The sequence below is a fragment of the Temnothorax nylanderi genome, unplaced genomic scaffold, assembly GCF_030848795.1.
Source record: "Temnothorax nylanderi isolate EJ_2023f unplaced genomic scaffold, tnyl_v1.0 TNYL_tig0046_pilon, whole genome shotgun sequence".
Taxonomy (NCBI): domain Eukaryota; kingdom Metazoa; phylum Arthropoda; class Insecta; order Hymenoptera; family Formicidae; genus Temnothorax; species Temnothorax nylanderi.
The window spans coordinates 742,901-764,544 of NW_027249108.1; the positions used below are offsets into that span (position 1 = coordinate 742,901).

At 50.9% G+C, this 21,644-nt stretch overlaps 1 protein-coding gene across 3 annotated transcripts in view; it reads right to left on the reverse strand.

The window, feature by feature from the left end:
• Positions 1–2,702: 2,702 nt before the first annotated feature.
• The window catches only part of Dac (dachshund family transcription factor), a 182,605-nt gene continuing 163,663 nt past the window's right edge, over positions 2,703–21,644 (reverse strand). For 2 of the 3 annotated variants that reach the window (XM_071705418.1, XM_071705417.1), the window contains exons 9-12: positions 15,138–15,284; positions 13,876–14,133; positions 7,035–7,121; positions 2,703–5,344 (exon numbers count right to left, since the gene is read on the reverse strand). In XM_071705418.1, coding sequence (XP_071561519.1) covers positions 5,292–5,344; positions 7,035–7,121; positions 13,876–14,133; positions 15,138–15,284 — 545 coding nt within the window. In that variant the 3' untranslated portion in view covers positions 2,703–5,291. The remainder of the gene's footprint in view (positions 5,345–7,034; positions 7,122–13,875; positions 14,134–15,137; positions 15,285–21,644) is intronic. The other variant, XM_071705419.1, reaches the window with a different exon arrangement.

The following is a 21,644-nucleotide window of genomic DNA, read 5'->3' on the forward strand; positions in this document are numbered from 1 at the left end:
CGTCTCATGATTATTAACGAGATATGCTTTAACGATCACTCAAGTTTTCAAATAAAATTTCAGCGAGTTCAATTCTCGATGCCGACAGGTATGAAGAAACGTGCTTGTTTTATGGCGACGCCCCGGAAAGTACTGGGAATGACGGGCTTCGACGCTCTCGCCTCCCGCGAATTTGTGCTTCGTTTTTTTCCCCGACGTCCCCATTGGTTCGTGAGGTACGAACGTCTCTTCGGGGCGGACATGCCGGCTAAGAGCGTTTAGCATAATTCGAGGACGTTGCGTTGTGAGAGGGTCCCAGCGCCGCTCGCCCGGTCGCTCGCTCGCTCGCTTGCTTGCTGCTCGACAAAAATGCCTTGTTTTGCTCCGCTTAACTCTCCTCGTTAGCCGCGGTGACATCTTGACGAAAGGCCAGGCCGGAAAATAAGAACGGTGAAAACGGCCGCGAAGAATCCCGTGGGAGTCCCATATTTTTCGCGCGAATGAGGCTTTAATTAAAATTAACGTCGCCGTGTTGCTGAAAAATATTACTCCCCTGATTCCGCAGACTGTTTCGTTGACAAAGAATTTGATGAAAAGCTTTTTTCTTCCTTTCCCGCGCGGTCGATTTTTTTTTAATTCGTTTAATTTACTCGCCCTTCGAGCTTTCATTGGAAAAACATTCGCCGAATTGAGCAACAGAAGCTTAATTGTCATTATTTTCTTCCGCGTAGTATATTTAATTATACTTGGCGCGAGACACTACCGTGTGTCTCTTGATAAGTTTTAACTATAAGAAGTATATATTTATTTCGTCTTTCGATTACAGGCAGCTGAACATGTTGCCAAAATTGCGAGAGAAAAATTCGCCACTATGTATTCAACGAGAGATCTTTAAAATGACCATTAATTTTTATAGTTTATCGTTTATTATTTTCAATTTAGTGAATATCTGGAACAATACTAGTATAACGATACTTTATTACCGTTATAGCATGCCATTCGCGATAACATTCGTTGTTAAAAAGAGAAAAATTGGCCGTACACGAGCGGAGTGACACGAGTCATGAAGAGAGTCATGAAGAGACCGTTGCTTGTTGCAACTCTAATTAGAAGACCGCCGTTTCCGCCGACGAATTAAGTCTAATCGCCGGCGACAGGGAGATAGGCGAAGCGCGTTTCTCGCGGAGGAGTGATAGGGAGAGGTCGGAAATAAAGACGCCAAAAGACGCGAAGGAACGAGGGGGGTGAAAGAGAGGGGCACGACCCTTCGGGCTTGAAAAAAAGTTGGAGAGCACGAAATTAGCCGTACTCGCGATGGAGGAGAGCGTTAGACGCGCCCCGGGGTCTCGGCCCCCGCTCTCGCGCGCAGTCCCGTTTTATTCGATAATTATGCAAATGCCGGAATGATTGTCGGGCAATATGTCCTCGGAATAAAAGTGCCGGGCCGGAGCAATTCGGTTATCTTTATGATTTTGGGTCGGTCGTCGTCGTAGGGTGGCGAAGGAGAGAGAAACACGGTGAAACCAGGAACCTAAATGGGGGGAGAAGGGGGAGGGAAAGGCTCGTCAATCCTCGGCGACAAGAGTCAAGCCCTTCATTTGCATCGAAACATGGCCCTCTGGCTTCGTCTCCTTACGCACGAATGCGACGACGCATTGTGATCAACATTTCAACAGCGGTGAAATATGTACTTGAATTAATGCCTATTAGTATCGTTGTCCAATCGAATTATTATGTTACAGAAAAGAGTATAAAATATACAAAAAGACAAGAAAACATATGAAGGTTTTACGTTACATTTTCCAGATCCGCTAGCTGCTTTCACGGATGAAAAATAACTCGAAGCTAGTGCATTAGCAAATCATATCTGAGTTACTTCACATTCGGACTAATTGATCGATCAGAACATCAATTACTGTCCCTAATTGGGTATTCCCTACAATTAGCCTCGAGTTTTAGCCCCGGTGCGATTTGCCTCGATTCTACTGGCGCTGTACCAGCCACTCGGCCATCGACAATGAAATGAAAACGTCTAATTAACGCGCGGGAATGAGCAATTAAGACATCGACGTAGCGATCTCGCTGTATGACCGATTCAATTAAGAAGCCCTCTGTGTCTGGTGCCTCGGCGGAGCGTGCTCGTGTGGTGTATTATCGTTATATTTACTATTAAAATATATTCCTCGCTCCGAAAGGGTGGAGCCTGTCTCGACCAATGGGCTCTCGTCGCGTGCCTCGGGTCGTTACGGAACCTGCAAATTGATAAGAATACATCGCCGTACCCTTCGGCCCTTCATTAGCCCTCTCTCCCGCTCTCCTACGTCCGAGCGAAGATGTCGGACGCGGAATACATTTTTATTCGCACCCAGGGCGGTCGCCTTATCACGCCGTTCTTGTCGTCATCTTCAAGGGCCTGCAATTTGTCTATTACCTAGAAAAGATCTGACGTGCGTACGAAGCGAGGAAACACGTGTACGCTTTACGCGCTTCGACGAGCTGAAAAACGGAGTAAAAGTCTGATCCCATTAACTACGGGAAATTCTTTCATCGTAAAGAGTTTATGGGAGAGCGAAATCTTGTATTTCCTGGGACAGGGCTTTCACGCAACGAGTGTAACGTAAGAGAATGAAATTGCACTTCGAAATCAAGATTGAAAGATAGAAGACGTCTCCTAAGAGACATCGGGAACAGGATCGCATGGTGATCGAATGAAAGAAACCTGATTTACAATAACAACTATTTATTTATAGGTAATAATGCTGAATTACAATGAATACACTTCTTGCCTCGATACTAGATTGTATAAGTCCGGTCGCGAAATCGGCGTCACTAGTCACCGTCGCCGTGACTCGCAGTGTGGCGACGACAAAGTTCCCCCCCCCCTTTCTCCTCATTCCCAACTCCGCCCCGCAAACGTCTTGCACTTCTCTTCTTCGCGCATCCCATATCACCTTCACCCTCAACACCTCGGTATCGCTTTTCTCGATCGAGAACCGCACGTTCGGCGATCATTTCGACATTCATTTTGTTGCATCGGAAACTAAACGATTTGAAATATATTCGCTATTTTTTTCGGAACTTATCTACGGTGAAAATTTGTGCGTGATCGATAGCCGTCAATATTGCCTGTCTCGCGTGAGAAATCGGTTCAATCGGTTCGCTCCGTCAATCTCTGTTCTCGAGATTTAATTTGTACTATTTGGCGTCGGCCAAAGTCATCCTTGCGATCGGCGTTTGCCGATTAGAGTCAATCCCTACGGTTCTCAATCGTGAAAAACGTTACTTGAATGCCCTTCGTGTCAATCCTCACGGTTTCCACCCCCTCCTTCCTTTCCCTCCGTCAATCGGTAGCGGCGATGGCAAATACGGATCTGCTATCGGTGGTTAAATTTTCGTTTCTCTACGTTTAGCATCGTCTTAACGGGCTTTAGCTGGTACGATACTAGACACTATGATTATGTGAACTTTACAACACAAGAACCTTACGGCAAAAGACTTTGTACATGGATCTTAAATACGGGGACCGTCCCCGGGGAAATATCCTTGGCGCCTTCCTCGCTCTGTATCGGCTCGAGCGCGCGTCTTACGGGATCGTCGAATTCCGATGTTCCTTTTTCTATTTTCGCACGCGCCAAGAGATATTTCGCCGGATTCTCGGGCGGTCAACGCAAACGCGGGACACACGCAATATGGATTAGACTTACTTGTTTCGGTAGTAACTAAGTTATTTATATAAATAAGATGTTACGATTTAAGATGCTAGGAGAGAATCCTCCGTTGTTCTGTTTTTTACCATACATACACACGCACTCACGCAAATACTCGTAAGACTCTATCACGTTTGCTCTCGTTTTCTCCTTCTCTCTTTCCCTCTCTTTCTCTCTATATATATCTGCCGTTCGCTCTTTCTTTCACTCGCTCATTTTTTCATCGAGACATTCTTACTCTCTATCTCTCTCTCTCTTTCTCTGCCTCGCTCCTTCTCTCGTTTTTCTATGATACAGCACTCGAGTCGCGGCTCTAATCTCGTTCCGCGTCGAATCCAGAAGAGACTCGCTCGTCAATTTTCGCGCTCTTACGCTCATTTTACAAAAAGCCGACGCATTTCTCGGCGCTGCGACGTGCCCGGCGAGAGAGAACTGCATTCTCGCGAAAAATTGTCGCGACATCGAGACGCAACGATCGGCGCCACCGAAGACGCCGATTCCGGGATATATCGAATGGGCCGGTCGCGACGAGAGGGCCCGCGACTCGACATTCGTTTCGCAGCTGGCGATCGGATTGGGCCTCGCGCCGCCGCGGCGACGTATATAATAATATTAATAATGATAATAATACTCGAAATCGGCGCGCCTCACGATGCGCGCGACGACGGCGTGGCCGCGCCCGATCGCCTGGAATCCCTTAAAAACGATTATCTAATTAATTCGCTCGATAATTAGGAGATAGGTACCTCTAGGAACGCATGCACTCACGCACGCACTCTCCAGCAGTCTTTAGAAATATGCCTCTCTTATATCTCTCTCTCGTCCGCCTCTCCTTCTCTCCCCTTACTCCCGATTTCCTTTACCGTCCCCTCCGCCTACTTGTCCGCGATCGTCGCGGTACCGCGAAAGTCACGCAATGTTCGGTCATCATCCATCAACGGGTACAATCGATGGTGCGTACATTTAGAGAATTGTCTCCTTCCGGGGGTTCCGCCGTCGTCGAACGAACGACGCGACCCCACGATCGCCGCGAACGCGAATCGGGAGATCGGGCGAATATCGCGTCGTTGATATGTGTGAGGATCGGTCCGCGGTTCCCAGTTCGCGAATCCCGACCGGACCGATCTCGATTCGAGGGCTTCGCTTAGCCTGCCCCCTCGAGCGTCGAAAAACGCGGCCGATCGCGGCCCTGTACAAACGCATGAATAGCCGCGCGCTTTTTTAATTCGTTCGTCGAAATCGAGTCTGCCATCGCTTAGCGCACGCTCGTATCGATACTGTCCGGAACTTACGAATCTCCCGACGACAAGATACTCTCGTGGAGCCTCCCGGCATTCGCGCGTTCGCACTGCTATACATAAGTCTCCGCGGACACTTGCGCGAGATCGTCTCACTCGGAGTCTTGCTCTTCCTCGTCGAATCCGTACGGTTTCTTCTCGCGGTCGATCATCACGATTCTGCCGCTTCTGCCCGCTCGTCTCTCGTTGTGTGGGTCCGCTCTCGTGGCTTCGAATTGCGCTTCCTACTTCGTCCGATCGATCATTCGCTTCGGCTGCTCGCTGCACGATCTGCCTGCTGCCCCCGCCTGCCGTCGTCCGGCCTCTTCTAGGTCGCGCTCGTAAACAGAACGGAGTTTTTGTAGTAACCCGTCCGCGACTCTGAAACAGAAGCGATCGCAGGTGCACTCTGGAGTCCGTGCTCGCGATATCTTCGATTGCGCGCCGCGCCGCGCGTACGCGGCTGTCGGTCTGATGAATTTTACTTTTATCGGATATGAAACATCGCGCGCTCGCGATGTTTCAGTAATAACGGCCGCGGGATGAGAACAAGGCGGGCGTACAGAGCGCTAAATTTAGATCTTACAGCGCCGGTGTAGCGTGAGTGTTAGGCGTGTCGCAACTCTTAATGGGAATACGAGAGAGAGAGGAGCGGATGTCTCGCGGATGAAGATGCATACGGGAGATGAATGGTCGTGGGCGTAATTCCGCTACGGGATGGAGCTCAGGAGGATTCGGCGGTAGGTGCCTTCGTTGCGGCGCGATACGGCGAAGGTGGACCAGCTGGGTCATTCGATGATCGTTCGTTGGGAAGAAGGCGCCGCTCACTAATTATCGCTGGCTCTCGAGACGCAGATGAACGCGGGGGGGGGGGGGGGGGCGCGCGGGGGGGATGAAGAGATGGACGAACCGAGAGTCGAGAAAAAGGGGCGATAAAGGGGAGGTAGAGGGGGAGGGGGAGGGAGTTGGGAGTCGGAGCCCTATCGGGTACGCACACGTTCGTAAATACAAGTCCGGCCGAGTCATCGGCCTTAGCCGCGGCCTTTGTGATCGAGCCGCCACTCTACTTTTTATCGAACTGTCGCTTATGATTGAAAATCACTATACGTTAATAGTCCGCGTGATTCGGTTTACTCGTCTCTCTCTCCGCGCCCATCTATCGTCCGGACCGCTTCAATCTGCCCGCCCTGACTCTCTCGGGACACGTTATTTTGTTCAATTAACATGCGTGTGTTAATATTTTATTCTTTTCTCAGTGGCCGGTTCTAAGCACTCGGCGAAGAGAGAAAACTTGAACGATCGAGCTTTAACGCGCGATAACATTGTTATATAATATAGTAATTTTAAATCGTTAAATTTCTTAACGAAAGACAAACTTAATACCGTGCGCGCTTTTGCAAAAATGCTACTTCGCCACTTTCACTCTTCTTGCGATAGATTTGTAAGTAACATTACTGTCGATAAAAAGCTCTGGGGGCCAAGATGTAGGAGTTGATTTTGCAAGGACGTTGCCAATTAAGCAGACTTGTTAATTCCTTTCGGGAGCCCCCGAGAGGGTGGACGGGCGGGCGGGCGGTCGAAAAACGATTATTTACGTGCAACGTCACGCCGGCCTGGGCCTTGGAGCATCGAAATCGCGCTACGGATATAGTTTTTGCGCGAGTTGGAAACTTCCTTCGGACAAGTTTCCACGGAGGAGAGCGAGGCCAAGTTTCGAATATGCCGGGGCTATGCCGCTGACGCCTTTGCAAGAACCGCCGCCTCGCCCACCCTCCCTCGAGACGCGACCGCCCCTGAAGAGTTTCTAATTAAAGATCCGAACTTTATTCCGTATAGCAAGAAATCGCTCTACGCGTACTGCACGAAAACTGCGCTCTCCGAATGCGAGAACTTGAGAGAGAAATGTTTTGAGATCGCACACACACAAGTATACCGTACTATCGTACGCATGAAGATGCCGATTATTACGATGGTAAAATAAATAAAGAGAATGTACAAATAAAGTAGAACGACTTTAAATTCTATGGAGTACGCACGCGCGAAAATAATTTCGTGCTTTCGTTCAACGCACCTTGAAGAGGAGACTTGACTTGGTCCCTCTCGGCCGCTTGGTGCTGCCGCGATTTTCTCTCCAGCTCGAGCTCCTGCACCAGCGATTCTGCGACAAAAAAAGAAGCATACAAAATTGACAGACAACTGAGGCAACAAAACGACCGGGTGTGTGTGTGTGTGTGTGTGCGTTGTGTGTGTTGTGTGTGGCAAAGCATTTATAATATGGCATTTATAATATAGCCTACATAATACAATACTGTTCCGCTATGTAATCAACGCGCATAATGTAGTCTCACTAGCGTTCTCGGGCTTAAGATTAATATCGGCGTTCGGATAACGCGCTCCGCTGCCTCGACAGCGTTGAAGGAATCGCCTCGAGGAGAGAAGTCCGTCGGCTCGCAACGCGCACGGACGGCGCGGCGGGAACGACGCGCGGATTCGACGAGGCGTGAACCACGCGCGCGAAGGATGAAACGAAGCGGTAATTAGTGCAAAACCGGCAGCTACCGTCAGCCGCGCGCAAAAGGGGGATGGAAAAGGGACGAGCGGGATAACGGACGAAGGCAGGCGTGAAAGGGCCGCGGGTTTGCTCACTGAATTTCGCAAGGATTAGGGTGAAAACTGGAAAATGTCCCTTTAATGATATCGCGCCGAATTAACCGGGCACACGCGTCTCGGCTCCTGCCCTTTCGAGCGATTTATGCAACGGACGCCGAAATTATGCCATTTTCTTCGAGAAAGAATATGTTATATCGAGTTATATGAATTGACATTTTTATTTTTCATGATTAATTAATTGCACTTTATTAACGAGTTAAGAACTCGAACGCGATCCGGTCGATATCATGATTGAAGAGAGAAGGAATTTTTACATTTCGTCTTTAATCATCTTTATTTATCGATTGCAATCGAAAATCGCATAAGCGGAGAATTAAGTGGGAAGATGGTAAAGAACATTACGTAGCGCGGGCGCGCGATGAAAGGACGCGGATCTGATCGGTAAGCGTGAAATGGCGCCTCCTTGAGCAAAGAGCAATGGTAAAATCCAATTGCGAGGCCATTAAGTCCCGGTTAACCGGCGTGCGCGCGGACGTGCGAGAGGAGTCGGCATCGACAGTGCTCTCTGTCCCGCGCTCGCCCTTTTCCCCGCTGTCTATCCCGCTCCATCTTCATCGCCGGGACTAGAGACGGCGGGGCCGAGATTCCATTATGCTTTGAGCAACAATAGCTGAGGGCTGTTTCGTGGCACGTGGGTGTGAATTCGTGCGTTCGTCAGGGCCGTTATATTCCACGACTTTGGGGCACACGGAGAGCAATGTTTGCGTTTCGCTGAGCCAAATTACCTCTCGCGCCCTTATCCGCGCGCGGGGTGTCGCGTCCCTTTGATATCCAAATGACAATTTAACTGCTCCAGATATATAACGCCTCTCGCTCGCTCGGCGAGTCTCACGGAGGAGGAGGGTGAGCGGGGGAGAGAAAGGGAAGGGGCGAACCTCGAGGCGAAGGGCCGATTTAAGGAAACTTTCTTGCCTCATTCGGAACGGTCGAGAATACACCCTTTTGTTGCATCGAGCCGAGATAAAGAGCACGAAAAAGCGATTTGATTGATTGTGCGCATACTTCTTTTTTTAGGGGGGATTCTCTCTCGTCTCTCGTTTTTTTCCATTCTAATAACTTGGTAGACATTCGCCACCGTCATATTGTCCGTCGATCCGTCCGACGTAAGAAAGTGATGTGCACAACGACGACGACTTGGAAATCCAGATTCGCGATTTCTCGCGGATATCGTTGCGTGCGTGGCGTATCGAATGAAGAAAGAAGAGAGCTCGTCGTTCGATGGATCCCGTGGAATTCTGCAGACAGCGCATCTCGAGAGTCCAAGAAGAATGAGCCCGCTAATAGTTTCGCTACCGTCTTACACACCCTGACAAATCGTCCGGACAATGAAAACAATTTCAGGCCGTGGCCGCCGTACGGGGCCCCTCGGCCGGGGCCCTAAACGGTTGGTATTGTATGCCATCGCATCGCGCGCCATATCGCCCTGGCTTTTTGGAGGGGGTGGTGGCGCGGCGCGAGGCGAGGGCCCCCTAAAAAAGACGTCCGCTGAAAAAGAAGAGAGGGGCCCCGGGTGGTTCTCGCCCCTCTATGACTCCGCATTTATCCGCACGTAATTAACTCCGGCACAATGCCGGCCGCGAGGAGAGGCCACCTTGCCTCACGGGTAGAAGAAGAAAACGAACCGAATCGAAATCGAGGACGGGGCGAGAATGCGAGAGGGAAGGCACGGTCTCGCAGGTCTCGGGTTCTCGCAAGAACTGGAAAAACTCCCGCGCATTGTTCGCCCGGGGATCGAGAATACACGTTCGCTCTCGTACGCCAACTTCATTATTATATTCCCCTTAAAACCCGATTCGACGAGATGGATTCCACGAAGGAGACCAATAACTCGCGATTGATAAGCACTCTCTCGCCAGACGCTCGCGCGCACCTTATTCCACGGGAGTTTTTTGCGATTACACAGTCGAGAAGCTTCCTCCGTGAGCCTGCCCGAGAACGACGGCCTTGGGATTTAACCGGATTTGCCGCGGCGGCGCCGGATATCGGATATAATCGTCAACGTGATGAGTGCACTCGACATGTTTCGTTCTTGCGCGAACGGCGAAAAAAGCAATTTAAGTATCACATCGAAATGACGGTAATTGGCTGAATGCTCTTGCTCACTCGAGCATCTCGAGGAGCCGAGGGTTAGTGACGTTCGCGAGCAAAAAGGGATATAGGGCGCGGGACGAAGGTAAAGAGGAAGCGCGGGAGCATCTAGAGGGTTGATTTCGTGTAGCATCGCGTTTTTAATGCTCTGATCTTTATGTAAAGCAGAAGAGGTTCGAAAGGCAGAGAGGAACAGCACAGCAGCAGCAGCAGCAGCAGCAGCGAACGGCAAGCAGAGGGCCGGAAAGCGAGATATGGGGAGGAGGGGGTGAACGGAAGATGCGAACAGGGCTGGGGATAGGCGCTTGAGCGCCAAGCCGACCATGAAATTGTATGAATCAAGGAGCCGCATGGAGCAGCGCGGAGACACAAAAAGCGGAAGAACTGGGAGGAGAGAGAGAGAGGATGCAGGATGAATCTCCGGTGCGCGGGTCTCTCTCCCTCGCTTTCGAATCGCGCAAATCTTATAATTTCAAATTTCCGTTAACTACGATCATCCACCATCGTCTCTTCACTTTCTTTTTCGCCCACATTCTGTTCTTTCTTCTACATATCACAAAGTCGTACTAAGAGATGTCTGTGTCGATTTAAACGCGCCGCTAATTCGCGATTCAGTCGCGACTTATTGTCTGAAGTCTACCTCGGCGATGTCGTCAATATTGTTTAAAAATAAAAAGAACACGATATCCAGGACGATCGATGAGTCTCGCTCGGTAATTGTTCTTTCTCCCGCCCGCATAAAAATCTCTCTTCCGTATGCCATTCGCGTCGAAGCTCTCCAGTAACGAATTTAATCCCCTCGCAATCCGCGTGCCTTTCCAATCGGCGCCCGCGGCGACGCAAAATCATAAGTCGGGGACAGACTTCTCTCCCTCTCTTTCTCTCATATGTATTCATAGTAGACTTAATAGTCTGCGAAAACAACATTGGCCATTATTCAATTCGTCTTTTTGTCGTACAACATTCAAGTTACGCATTACAGCAATTAAAAAATATATTTTTTTTACACATTCCTGAGATATCGTCATTCGAGATTTGTTATTCGTCATTCTTCAGGACACGTAAGAAAACACTTCAACCAAGTCGTGGTCGCCGCGCGGGGAAGGTCTTGGAACAACCCTAATATTCCTGACAACACCTACCTCACCGTCAGCTTGCAACCACGCGAGCTACCATCGCGTTGAGATCGAAACCTCTACCTTTCTGCTGCCCTCGCCCCCTCTCCCTCCCCCTCCCTCTCCTCCTGTCTTCCCCGCCCGATTTCTGTCCCGGCTTGTTCGCCGGAAAACCACGTCGTCGTACCCCGTGGATATATTCAAGGCGGGGGGATGTTTCCAAGCCCTCCGCCCTACCTCCGTCGCCCACGTCGGCGCGTCGGCTTCCTTCGGCCTTTATATCGCCCGTGCACACGCGTCACGCTTTATCACTCTTCCGCGGGGTTATTGTCTTTCCGCGTAAATGGTCTACGCACGTGTACGCATGCAGGTGCGACGCTCGCATTTTCTCGACCGCGTGGGCGGCTGAAAAGCTGGAAATAATCCGACGCGCGCGCGAACGTTCAGCAGTGCCCGTCCATCGTCGTCGTCGTCATTTTTCCTCCCGAGGCGATACGCTTGATTTGCGGGACTGAAGCTTAAAACTTTTTACTTCTCGACAACGTTTGACTTTCATTTTTCTCCCTTTTTCAGTTTATAGACCGCACGGTATTCAAGGTTAATTCATTCGTGGAAGCGCCCGAGCGCGGCGTGTAAAGACTAAAAGGGTTTAGCGTTTAACGACGTTAAAGCCGTAGCCGTATGCTGATGCTGATGCTGATCTCACGAGACATCGATGAAAAATGATACCGGCGCGCCTCGATGCCTCGATCGCGATTATTCCCATTTCGAATAATTCCCGAGGACTTCGTCCATCAAATATTAATGCCCGCGCGGCGATTTAGAGTGATTGCGGTCGCAGGGTGGAAGATGGAGGTACAGTGCACCACACCGTAGAGCAATCTCGCAAAGTCTCGGTGTGGGTGTGTTTGTACGTGCCAACGTCTCTTCGTGCGGTGGAAGAAACACGGTCGGGCAGGATAGGAAGGGGAAAGAAACAGGGGAGTTAGGGGGAATAAAGGGGAAGGAATAAACGATAGAGACGGCGAAGCTGAAGATGGTGGTTGGAGGAGGATGGAAAGAGCGAGAGCAAGAGAGAGACGAAGATAGAGAGAGAGAGAAAGACGGAGAAAGCAAGAGTGCTGCGAAATCAGGAGGGAGGTAGGACAGGGGCACGGGTAGGAGGAAGGAGGTTATGGTTGCTGCGAAATTATTGCATATAGTCTGAATATTAAAGCGTGGCGGAGTGCTTCGTCGTACTCTGCGGATGGTGGACGACGTGGAGGAATCGCGCGTCGTGCATACTTGTACACGTACACCACGTCGTACGTATCGTACACGTATGCACGCGCGCGAGAGAGAGAGAGAAAGGGAAGAGAGGCAACGTGAGAGGGGGGGCGGGAGAGGTAGCGCAGGGGGCTGGAGGAGGTTTAAGGGAAGCGCGGAGGGAACGACGCGAGTGGAAGAAGGAAGGGAGGACAGGTAACGCCACCGAGAGCCGCGTTGGCCGCCGGGGAAATTACGGCTCCTTCCTTACTTGCGAGAGATGTGCATAAACTCTGCATTACAGCCAGTGGCGCTCATGTGAGCGAACCACGCGCGAGAACACGCGGTCACGGTCGCGAAGACCGCGATCGCACGATTGGGAAGGTCGGGGGTGCGGCGCGACGCTGTTAGCACCAGGTGCTCTCCCGCAAAGGGGTTTAACAGCAAAGGCGGTCGGGATTTAGGATCAAACTGAAAGCGGCAAAGAATGGATTTTGAAGGGAAGAATCGACCTAAACAATCTGCTACAAATTAATACGCGAAATACTTTTTGATAACTAGATCAACGGGATTTTCAGATTGAAACTTGCGGGGAGATTCATCGGTCACCGACCAAAAGCTTGGATATCACGAGAAACACGTTTCTTCGATGACAATGTGACAAGAATGAGAGCCATCGCTCGTATAGAATGCATGACTCGAAGACGCGGCGGCGCGGCGGCGGCCCCTGAGGTCCCCTCAGTGGCGTAAGTACCCACCTCAGACGACGTTACGTCGAACCACCTCTTTCCCCGTACTTCCTCCCGATGGTCACCCCTCCCATCCCCTCTTCCCATTTTGACGCTACCGCTTGACTCGTCTCTCGTTGTCTCTCCTCTCCCGCGTCACCCCCGTCTAAATCTCCGTTGTTTATTGCAAATGGATTCCGCATCATGATGCCCGGGTGGCTGCGGGACCCTATTCAAATACCTCGTGTTTCCTCGTCAGGACCAGCTCGGTCCTTCCCCCCTCTCCTTCCCTCTCTCTCTCTCCCTCCTCCTACCCTCTTCGTGCACGGGGTTGTTATTGCCGGCGGCGTGATTGCTCTCGCTCGAGATCTTTCGAATAATTTACTTTGCACGATACCACCACGACATACTACCACCGTCCGCTCCGCCGTCTCTCTCTCGCCCTCGGGGTCAATCTCCTCTCTTTTCTTCTCTCTCTCTCTCTCACTTTTTTTTGTCAGGGTAATCGAGGATCGAAAGCACTCGGCCGGAAGATCAGAAAAATTGAGTGGATCCTAATACGGGAATGCGATTATCCGAATTAGCAGATCCCGCCGCTGGCTCTGGGCCTGAATCTTCGCATCGTCCTTCCCCCTTCCCGTACTCCCTTGACCTCAAGTTTCTAACACGCGACTGCTACTTTCTCGAATTACCGTAAACTTTACAATGTAGATAGCAGACTAGCTTTCCTGAGCGATTTTATTCTTTCCCGTCAGGCGACTCTTTAAATTCTTTTCGAAATATTTCGCCAAGGTAATGTAATTCGACAGTGAAACTCGAAGGGGCAACATGACGTATTGGGACACGGCCGGGACGTTTCGAGATATCGGGAAAGAGGAAGAAGCGGAGGCAGGAACAACATAGCGATCGCGATCCTCCGTTAACGATAAGTGGCTTAAGTACTCCTTGTTTATTTTTCCGCGAGCAGTTCCGTGAAATACCGTGGGAACCGCGTGGAATCAACGGCGAAACCGAACGTAACGGGGTACGACGAGGGTGAAGTAGCGTGCCGTTTGGGAGAACTGACCTTGGTAATTTTGCCAGAAGGCCGACGCCTGGCTACCGATGAGATCCAGCCCGTATCCCCATGCGGGTTTCTCCGGCGTCGACGGTTGCTGGGAAGGACGTGGCACTTGCGCCTCCCGGTACTGCTGGGCTGCTGCCTGTTGCTGCTGAAGGGGTTGCTGCGGCGGTTGCTGCTGCGACGATTGCTGCTGCGACTGAGAATGTACCGGACTAGCCTCCGGCGGCTCCGAACTCGTGCGCGCCTCCGCCGTTACGTTCTCTGCGTCACAGAAAGATAGCAATCGCCCGATTATCGCGATGTTAAAAAAAATCCGTCTCCATCTCTAAATCCTTCCCTGTGTATGTAACCCATAAGATCGTGACCGTCTCGCGACTCACCCCGTCGCACGCCCAAGTGGCAGAGTGGCGTGCCTTTTGATTTGAAATTAGTATCGTGACTCTCTGGATTTGACAGGATTAATCAGCGGTACCAGTGACGGCAGCAGCAACAGCAGCGGCGGCGACGGCGGCGGCGGCAACGGAGGCGACGGTATGGCGGTAGCAACGAGAGGGGAGGGAGAGGTAACGCGAAAACGATGAGGTGGAAGAGACGGTGGGGAGGCAAGAGGTGAAGGGAGCCAGGACGAAACATTATATCGGAATAAGAGATTTCACTTAAAGGGTTTCGCGTTTGAGTTTTGGTAGTGACAGGAAGAAGGGTGGTGTGCCGCTTGTTGCTGCTACTTCTACTTGCCGGAGGATCATGGGGCGAGACGCGCGGTGCCTAGTCAAGGTGCTGGAGCGATGGGGGAGAGGAGGTAACAGGGGAGGGGAAAACAGGCTGCCATCAGCCAGCCGACGACGGAGAGGGATTGCACCGCCGGCAGGGGGATAAGTAAGGAATCATATTCTGCCGGGTGTCAGGCTGTTTGCTCTGCCTCGGCGTATTAATTAATTTATTCCGAGATCACCGCTGGCCCCGGGGCTCTTAACGGAGAGACTGACGACGAGCTCGCGAAATCCTAAGAAAACCCGTCCATTTGCAGCGATAGTCTGCGTCTCTCGCGTCTAATCTATACTCGCGATGAAAATCGAGACGTTTTTTTCCACCATGGCGTAGAACAGATATTAGCAAAGAGTTTTCAGCGCGAGAACAGAGCGTTTTAAGTATTTCTCTTTAAGCTTTTAAATATAAGCTTTTTAGGTAAATGATACTTTTTAATCTCAATGATATAGATTTGCCAGGGTGAAAACTTATTCATAGAGAAGGCGATTCGCACGTACCGGTGATCGCTCTGACTTGCTCCGAGGACGCGCCCGTGGCTTTGAGGGCCTCCTCCAATTGTGTGCGCCTCTTGATCTCCAGGTCCAACTGTTCCTGCAGTCGTTTCCTCGCTCTCCGTTCCTTCTTTAACCGTTTCTGGTAAACCACTGTAACAAAGAATAACGATCATTTATAATGTGACTGATAAAAATCACTTGTAATACGTTTCGCGTGAATGTTGACACGCGCTTGAGAGTGATGCGACGAGAATACGCGCCAAATTCGCGCTGACCATCTTCCGTCCCCCGGGTGGCGGAACCCCGGTGTGGTCAGAGTCCGACGGAATTATCCTGGCGTATCATTCTACAGCGGGGGGCTTCACACCAAGCACGGCGGGCCCCAAAACTAAAAGTACACGTCTAAGCGGGGGTCCGAACGTCTCGTCAGCTACCGTGCGCGGATCCGACGGTAGCCGGTCGAGTCGAACGCCCGAGACGAATCGTTTATCGATTTCTCACAGTGAGTCACGCCGCTAAAAAGATACAGGGAGTTGCATCGGACTCCCGCGTTTGCATAATATATGAGTATTAAGCTAATGTGAATATATGCAAAGACGTATAAAAAGTTCAATAAGAAAGAGAATAAAAAACTGCTCTTTGCATTTCATTATTCGTCAGCTTTTTTCATTTATTTCACTGACAGTATTTAGATTCTCGTATCGAGAAATAGGTACTTAATTTAAGACAAAATATATGAGAAAAATAAGTTAGAGAATAAAATATATTTTATGTAAATATAAAATATACTTAAAAATATACGTATATATATATATATAATATACTTTTCAAAACGATTTTAGTTCCAGAGAATAAATTCAACATAGAATTTAGAACGTGATCTGAGACTCGGACAGACTCTCAATCAATCTAAAGTTTCTCTTCGTACTTATTTTAAAATTGTGTCACGGAGCATTCCAAGGCAACTTGTTGTTGACCACAAGTATTACGACAATGCAGGTAGGCTTGTTCGCTCTTTCGTGTCAGACCATTCATTCCGGTCGTGGTCGCTGCACTTTCAGACTTCTTTTCCGGATTCCAACGTCCCGTTCTTTGTCGCCAATGCAGACGTACGCGAAATCAATTCACCGTGATGCGCGCGCGCACACAAACTTGCACCGGAACTTGCATACAAACCACATGCACGCGCGCGCGCGCGCGCGCAACGTTAGATACACGTGTAGGAGGGCGCGAATTCGTCACGGCAACGGGTGTGCACGTAGGTTCGCTCAGATACAGCATACAGGTCGATCGGTTTGATCGGTCGAGACCCCTCGCGTCGGCGTCTTTGAACGGGCTCCCTCTCCCCCTGCCCGCTTTAATTATTTTCCGTCATTGTGAACCGGCGCGTCCGGCCATTGTATCCTCTCCCGGGCGCATCTCGGCCCTCGACACTTTTGGCTCGATCTCTCTCGCGGGCTTCGGCTTTGTTCGACGACGATTCTGCCTTAATCGTTCCTCGTTGCGCCGGGTTCAACGAATAATGGCACGGCGCGGTGGCGTCCCCGTCCGACGAGACGTTGACCGGTTCTTGCGTCCGTTCGAATCTCGCGAAAGGGTACCCCGAGGCAAAAAGATTAGGGTTCGATCGATTATGCCTCCTCGATTCCATTTCTTCGACCTTCTTCCGAGACGCCGTTGAAGACAACAACAATATCGCAAACGCACGGTTCTTTAACGTTAAAGTATCGAAGGTTCTTATATATATAAAAAAAATAAACATATTGAATTACAATCTTCTTTTTCGACGTTAATAATTTACGCGTATTACCCTGTGTTCAAATATGCATTCAAATATGCAAGATCTTCGTGCAGTCAGTTAATGTACCGAAATGGATCTGTCGCGATTCTTCAGGATGGTAGGCTCGGCGGAAGACAGTAGCTCCTACTCGCGTTCTCTCGATTTAACATTACCCTACCCTGACAGGTAAAACGGTAGCGCGAGGCGTAGGTACCACGTCGCCGTGGGCGTACTCGAGTACGACGACATACCTTCCCTTCGCTCTCGCGCCGGCATAGCATGGAGATTAGGGCACGCGGCTTTAATCGCCCTCCACTCGCGCGTCATTTCTGGAACGGTAATCAGAGGATCGTATTGCCGCCGTGGAAGTAAATCGTCGTGAGCCCGTGCAAAGGCATCCATCCACTTTAGATGCAAATGTATTTCTCATTCGGCCACACACCGACATCGCGAGAATATCAAGAATTTTTCTCTTAAATCTCGCTGCGCGCGCGCGCACGCCCGCGCACGTGTGTGTATGTGCAGCGTGTGTATACGTGCGCGCGATTAAACGTCGCGGAAGCGTCGTCTTCCTCGTCGCTCGGGACTTCGGGATCGAAATTGAACGTCCACGGATCTGTCGTGACTCTATGGTTCGAAGTAACAGCAGATACCATCGATGAGCCATCGTAAGTGGGTATCGCGATCCTATCGATCGTGTCTCGCAGGTGGCCACTGGTTGAGCATCACTGATACGTGATTGATTCCCGGCAGACAAGGCGCAGACAACCCCTTCGTCCCCTCTACCTCTTCGCCATGGCCGTGTGCCCCTCCTTTTCCTTCTATACCTCTCCGTTTCCCTCTCGTGCACTCTTCTCCTTATCCACTTTGGCATAACGCGCCTCCGAGACGTTTCTCTTCGTTCCTTTTCTTTCGCTCTTTCGCTCTTTCTCTTTCACCTGATGTTTCGTCTCCTTCGCCCTCTCTTTCCCTCTTTCTGTCCTACGCGAAACGAAACAAGGGTGGAGAGAAAGTGGGAGAGGGTGGGGGCGGACAGGAGGACGAGGTGGGCAGAGGGAAGAGGCAGCGGGACGGCAGCAGCAGGGAGGAAGAAGGGGGCAGACTTCTCGCAGTGACGGGAGGGGCGGTGAGGAGGAATCGGGGGGAGAGAGAGCGAGCGAGCGAGCGCCGGGGCACGGGGGGACAGCATTATGATGCAAAGATGGCGCGGCGGCGGCACCCTAGAATTAGCTCGAGCACTCGCCATTGGCCGCTCAGCAAACCACTCCTTCGGTAACAACCGACTGCATACGTTGCATACTAAGGATACACGCGAAACGGCAAAGAATTGCCCCGAATGGGGCTGCTCGCTCCAAGGATCCGACGACGTCGTCCACGGTGTCAGGCCAGGACGAGGAATGTATCCGCCAGATCTGCGTTCCTGGCCGTCTCGCGACGAAGGACGAGTCCTTTTCTTCCGTGATACTTTGTTAGGCAATCGCGTGAGGGTCTCGCGCCGATCCCCATGATTGTAAACTCAGACAGGACTCCTTTTATGCGGTTGACTACATTGTCTCGATTTTTCTTAAACACAGTCCAGCCGGAAATATTCTTTTAATGCGTGGACACGCGTTATATATTTTTCCTTTTCTTTTTTTTGCAGCATTATGGAACGAAGGGGGCATCATCGTGTATACCGAATCCGCGCTGCTGTTTCGACGACAGGGTTTCGTTGTGTCTAATCGAGTTCATCCGTGACCGCCGCGCAAACTCGACAGAAAACACCGACATGGTGCGTCACTCGAAGGGTACCAATCGAGCGACGACAACAGCGGGTCGTAGATCGAGGAGGAACTGGTAATTTGATGTTAGCGGATACCGGGGAGAGAGATTGCACGGGATCGCGGAACAGTGTTAGTGATGGCTGGGCGCGGACGTTGCTGCGCGGGGGTCTAAGGTCTTAGGGATGATTCCAGAGTCACGGTCGCACGATCTCGCTCTCGAGATTCGACGAGACGCGAGAGTACGACGGCGGACAATACTTTGCCGGTCGCGAAAAACTCTTTGCCGTTCCATGGCTCGCCTCTTTCTCTCTCTTTTCCTCTCTCTCTCTCTCTCTTCTTTCTTTCTCCTCTCGGTACTCATCGGAGATACTCGGGCTTTTTGCGCGTTACTTCGCCTTGGATGTAACTTCGGCGTAATTTCTTTCCCGACCAAATCGAGCTCGCGCTCGGATCTTCGGGCTGGTAACTATCTGGGCAATATCGTCTCAGGGATTTCAACGCAATGGCTTCTTTCTTGCATTCCTACGAACGTCGGAGGAAAAACTTCGTGGTATTCGATCGTTATCATCTGCGTCTATCCTCTTCTTATGTATCTCGCGCGATCTTAATTATCCCCAAGCGCATGTAATTGCATACTTTGGAGCTCGACACGTATGTCATCCAACATTCCCACATTCGTGCTTTTAGATAGATCGCCGCGAACGCCCTATCCATATATTCCTAAGAGTTCCGAAAATATTTTTGTTCGGACTTTCCATGCAAATTAGGCGCGTCGAGACCGACTACTACATACGTGCGTGCACCGATGACATCGGTGATTACATAAGGCGCGTAACAGAAAAGAAAAGAAATTCGCGGTCGATTATGAAATCAGAGCCGAGGTGCATGCAACTCGCCGAACGGTCGCCTCCCGATGCGGTAGATCGCAGATAGCTGAAACGCCGAGTCGTTGTGCATCGGGCAGGAAGGCCACGACGAAGGGAGAACGGGAGAGAGATGGACAAGCGATAGAGAGAGACAGAGGGGGGAACGAAGGCGGAGAGGGTGGTCCATTAGATAATGCAGTCAACAGAGAGAGCGGCCTCTCTCATCGGGCACGTCAAAATACATCAGCTACCACTGTGCGCTCGCTCAGAAATCCTCTGACCGCTCTCGGCGTGGACTCCCCACGTCGAAGACTCGTTGGCTGGTGACTCTCTCTCACTCCCTCTCCCGAAGTTCACCGTGTTTAACGCTCGCCCGCCCGACAGGACACGATAGATCTCGATCGCCGATATCGAGTTCCGCGGCGGCGGATAGGTCAGAAATCGCCGGGTTCCGTATGAGAATGCGGTACCGAAGCTATTTAACCTCGGAACCATGGAAGCACCCCGGCATCGATTGATTTATTCCGAGATTTCCACGCGGATTCCTCCCGAGTCGAATAACTTCCAAATTATACCGTCAAATCGTCCCCGATGCGAAATCGACATATTGGTTTCCACCGAGCGGTGCAGATTCTTCGGGGCTGTAACTACAGGAGGGCAAATTGCTCTTAGGCAAATTTCAAGATGTATCTTATGCATCAAGAATGATATGAAACATCGTCGCGGTCGATTGCGGATAACGTTTCGGGATCGTGTCTGTCGGACGCAAACAATCAGTGCGGGGCCAGGAAACGTAATAGCCGAATCCAATCAAGGAACCTGCGGAAACTAATATAGAGTCAGGGCGTCTTACCCGGACTGTGCTTAATACCCAGAGCCGAGAGAGAGAGAGAGAGAGAGAGAGAGAGAGAGAGAGAAAGATAGAGATAGAGAGGGAGTGTAAGGGGCCCTCCGGGAATAGCAATATGATTTACATTTTGTGGTTATATTGACCATTCTCGCCACCTGCAGCACTCGCTCTCCTTCGCAGCCCCCGGGCTGCGCCAAGAATGACCGGCTTCCATTCCGGAAAAATTAATAATAGCTCGCCTTCGGGTTTGTTAAAATCGATTACCATTCCCGTTCCCGCGGTAACGCCAGCTACTGATCGACATTTTTTTTTCTTTCGCAACAACTCGACCTCGCGCGCAATAAATCGCAATTTTATAATTACTTTCCCGCGCGTTTCTGTCTGAATGTTTCGCCCTTTGGCCACGACGAATGATATCGGTGTTAATGGGACCCGACGATTTTTCCGTTTCGATGACAATTTTTTTTTTCGTCTGTCCGTCAAACTGGTTCGCTTGCTCGCTCGATCTGGGCGCGGTCGCTCGTTAATTATCCATATTCGCGAATTAATCGCGCGAACGACGTCGGACAACGGCGACGGTTATGAGTTGTTACCCCTCGAAGAAATCCGATTTGCGTAAAAGGGCAAGACGGTGAGCGTGTACACCGTAAACGCGTAATTACGATTCATGAAGGCGGACGGACCGGCGTCTGGACGAGCTCGTAATCTCCACAGGACGCGTTTCTCGAGGCCCCAAAACCAACCGAAACACCCGTTATCCGTGACGGGTAGGGTGCAGAACGGTTCTTAGGCACCTACTAGAAAAGCCGCGGTCGCTCCAGCAACGCGCGCGCTCGCGCGCTCTTCTCCGACGGACAGCATCTGCGCTCTACGGCTCTCGATATCCATACTGTGAGCTGTGTGTTGAATAATATTACACTTAGCCCGTACCCACTCGGACGATTATAGTTGGAGGCAACGTCGATAGTAGTAGTTAGACCGTGCATCCTGTGCGAATGCTAATTTCGGAGGGTCCCCCTCCGTTCGAAACTAACTCGAAAGAAGAATTACGACGCGTGCTCCGCTCGCCGACGTCGATTCGCGGTGAAGCGAAAAGAATCGAAGTCGACGGGATAAAATTGTAACATCGGCGGAGAAAGACGTGTCCCGTGCGCGTGACGATCGATCGATTTCGAGACCGATTCAGAATTCGAGCTTCGCGAGTCAGGACAATCGACGCGAGCGAAAGTTCCTCGACCGGCCCTTCGTCGC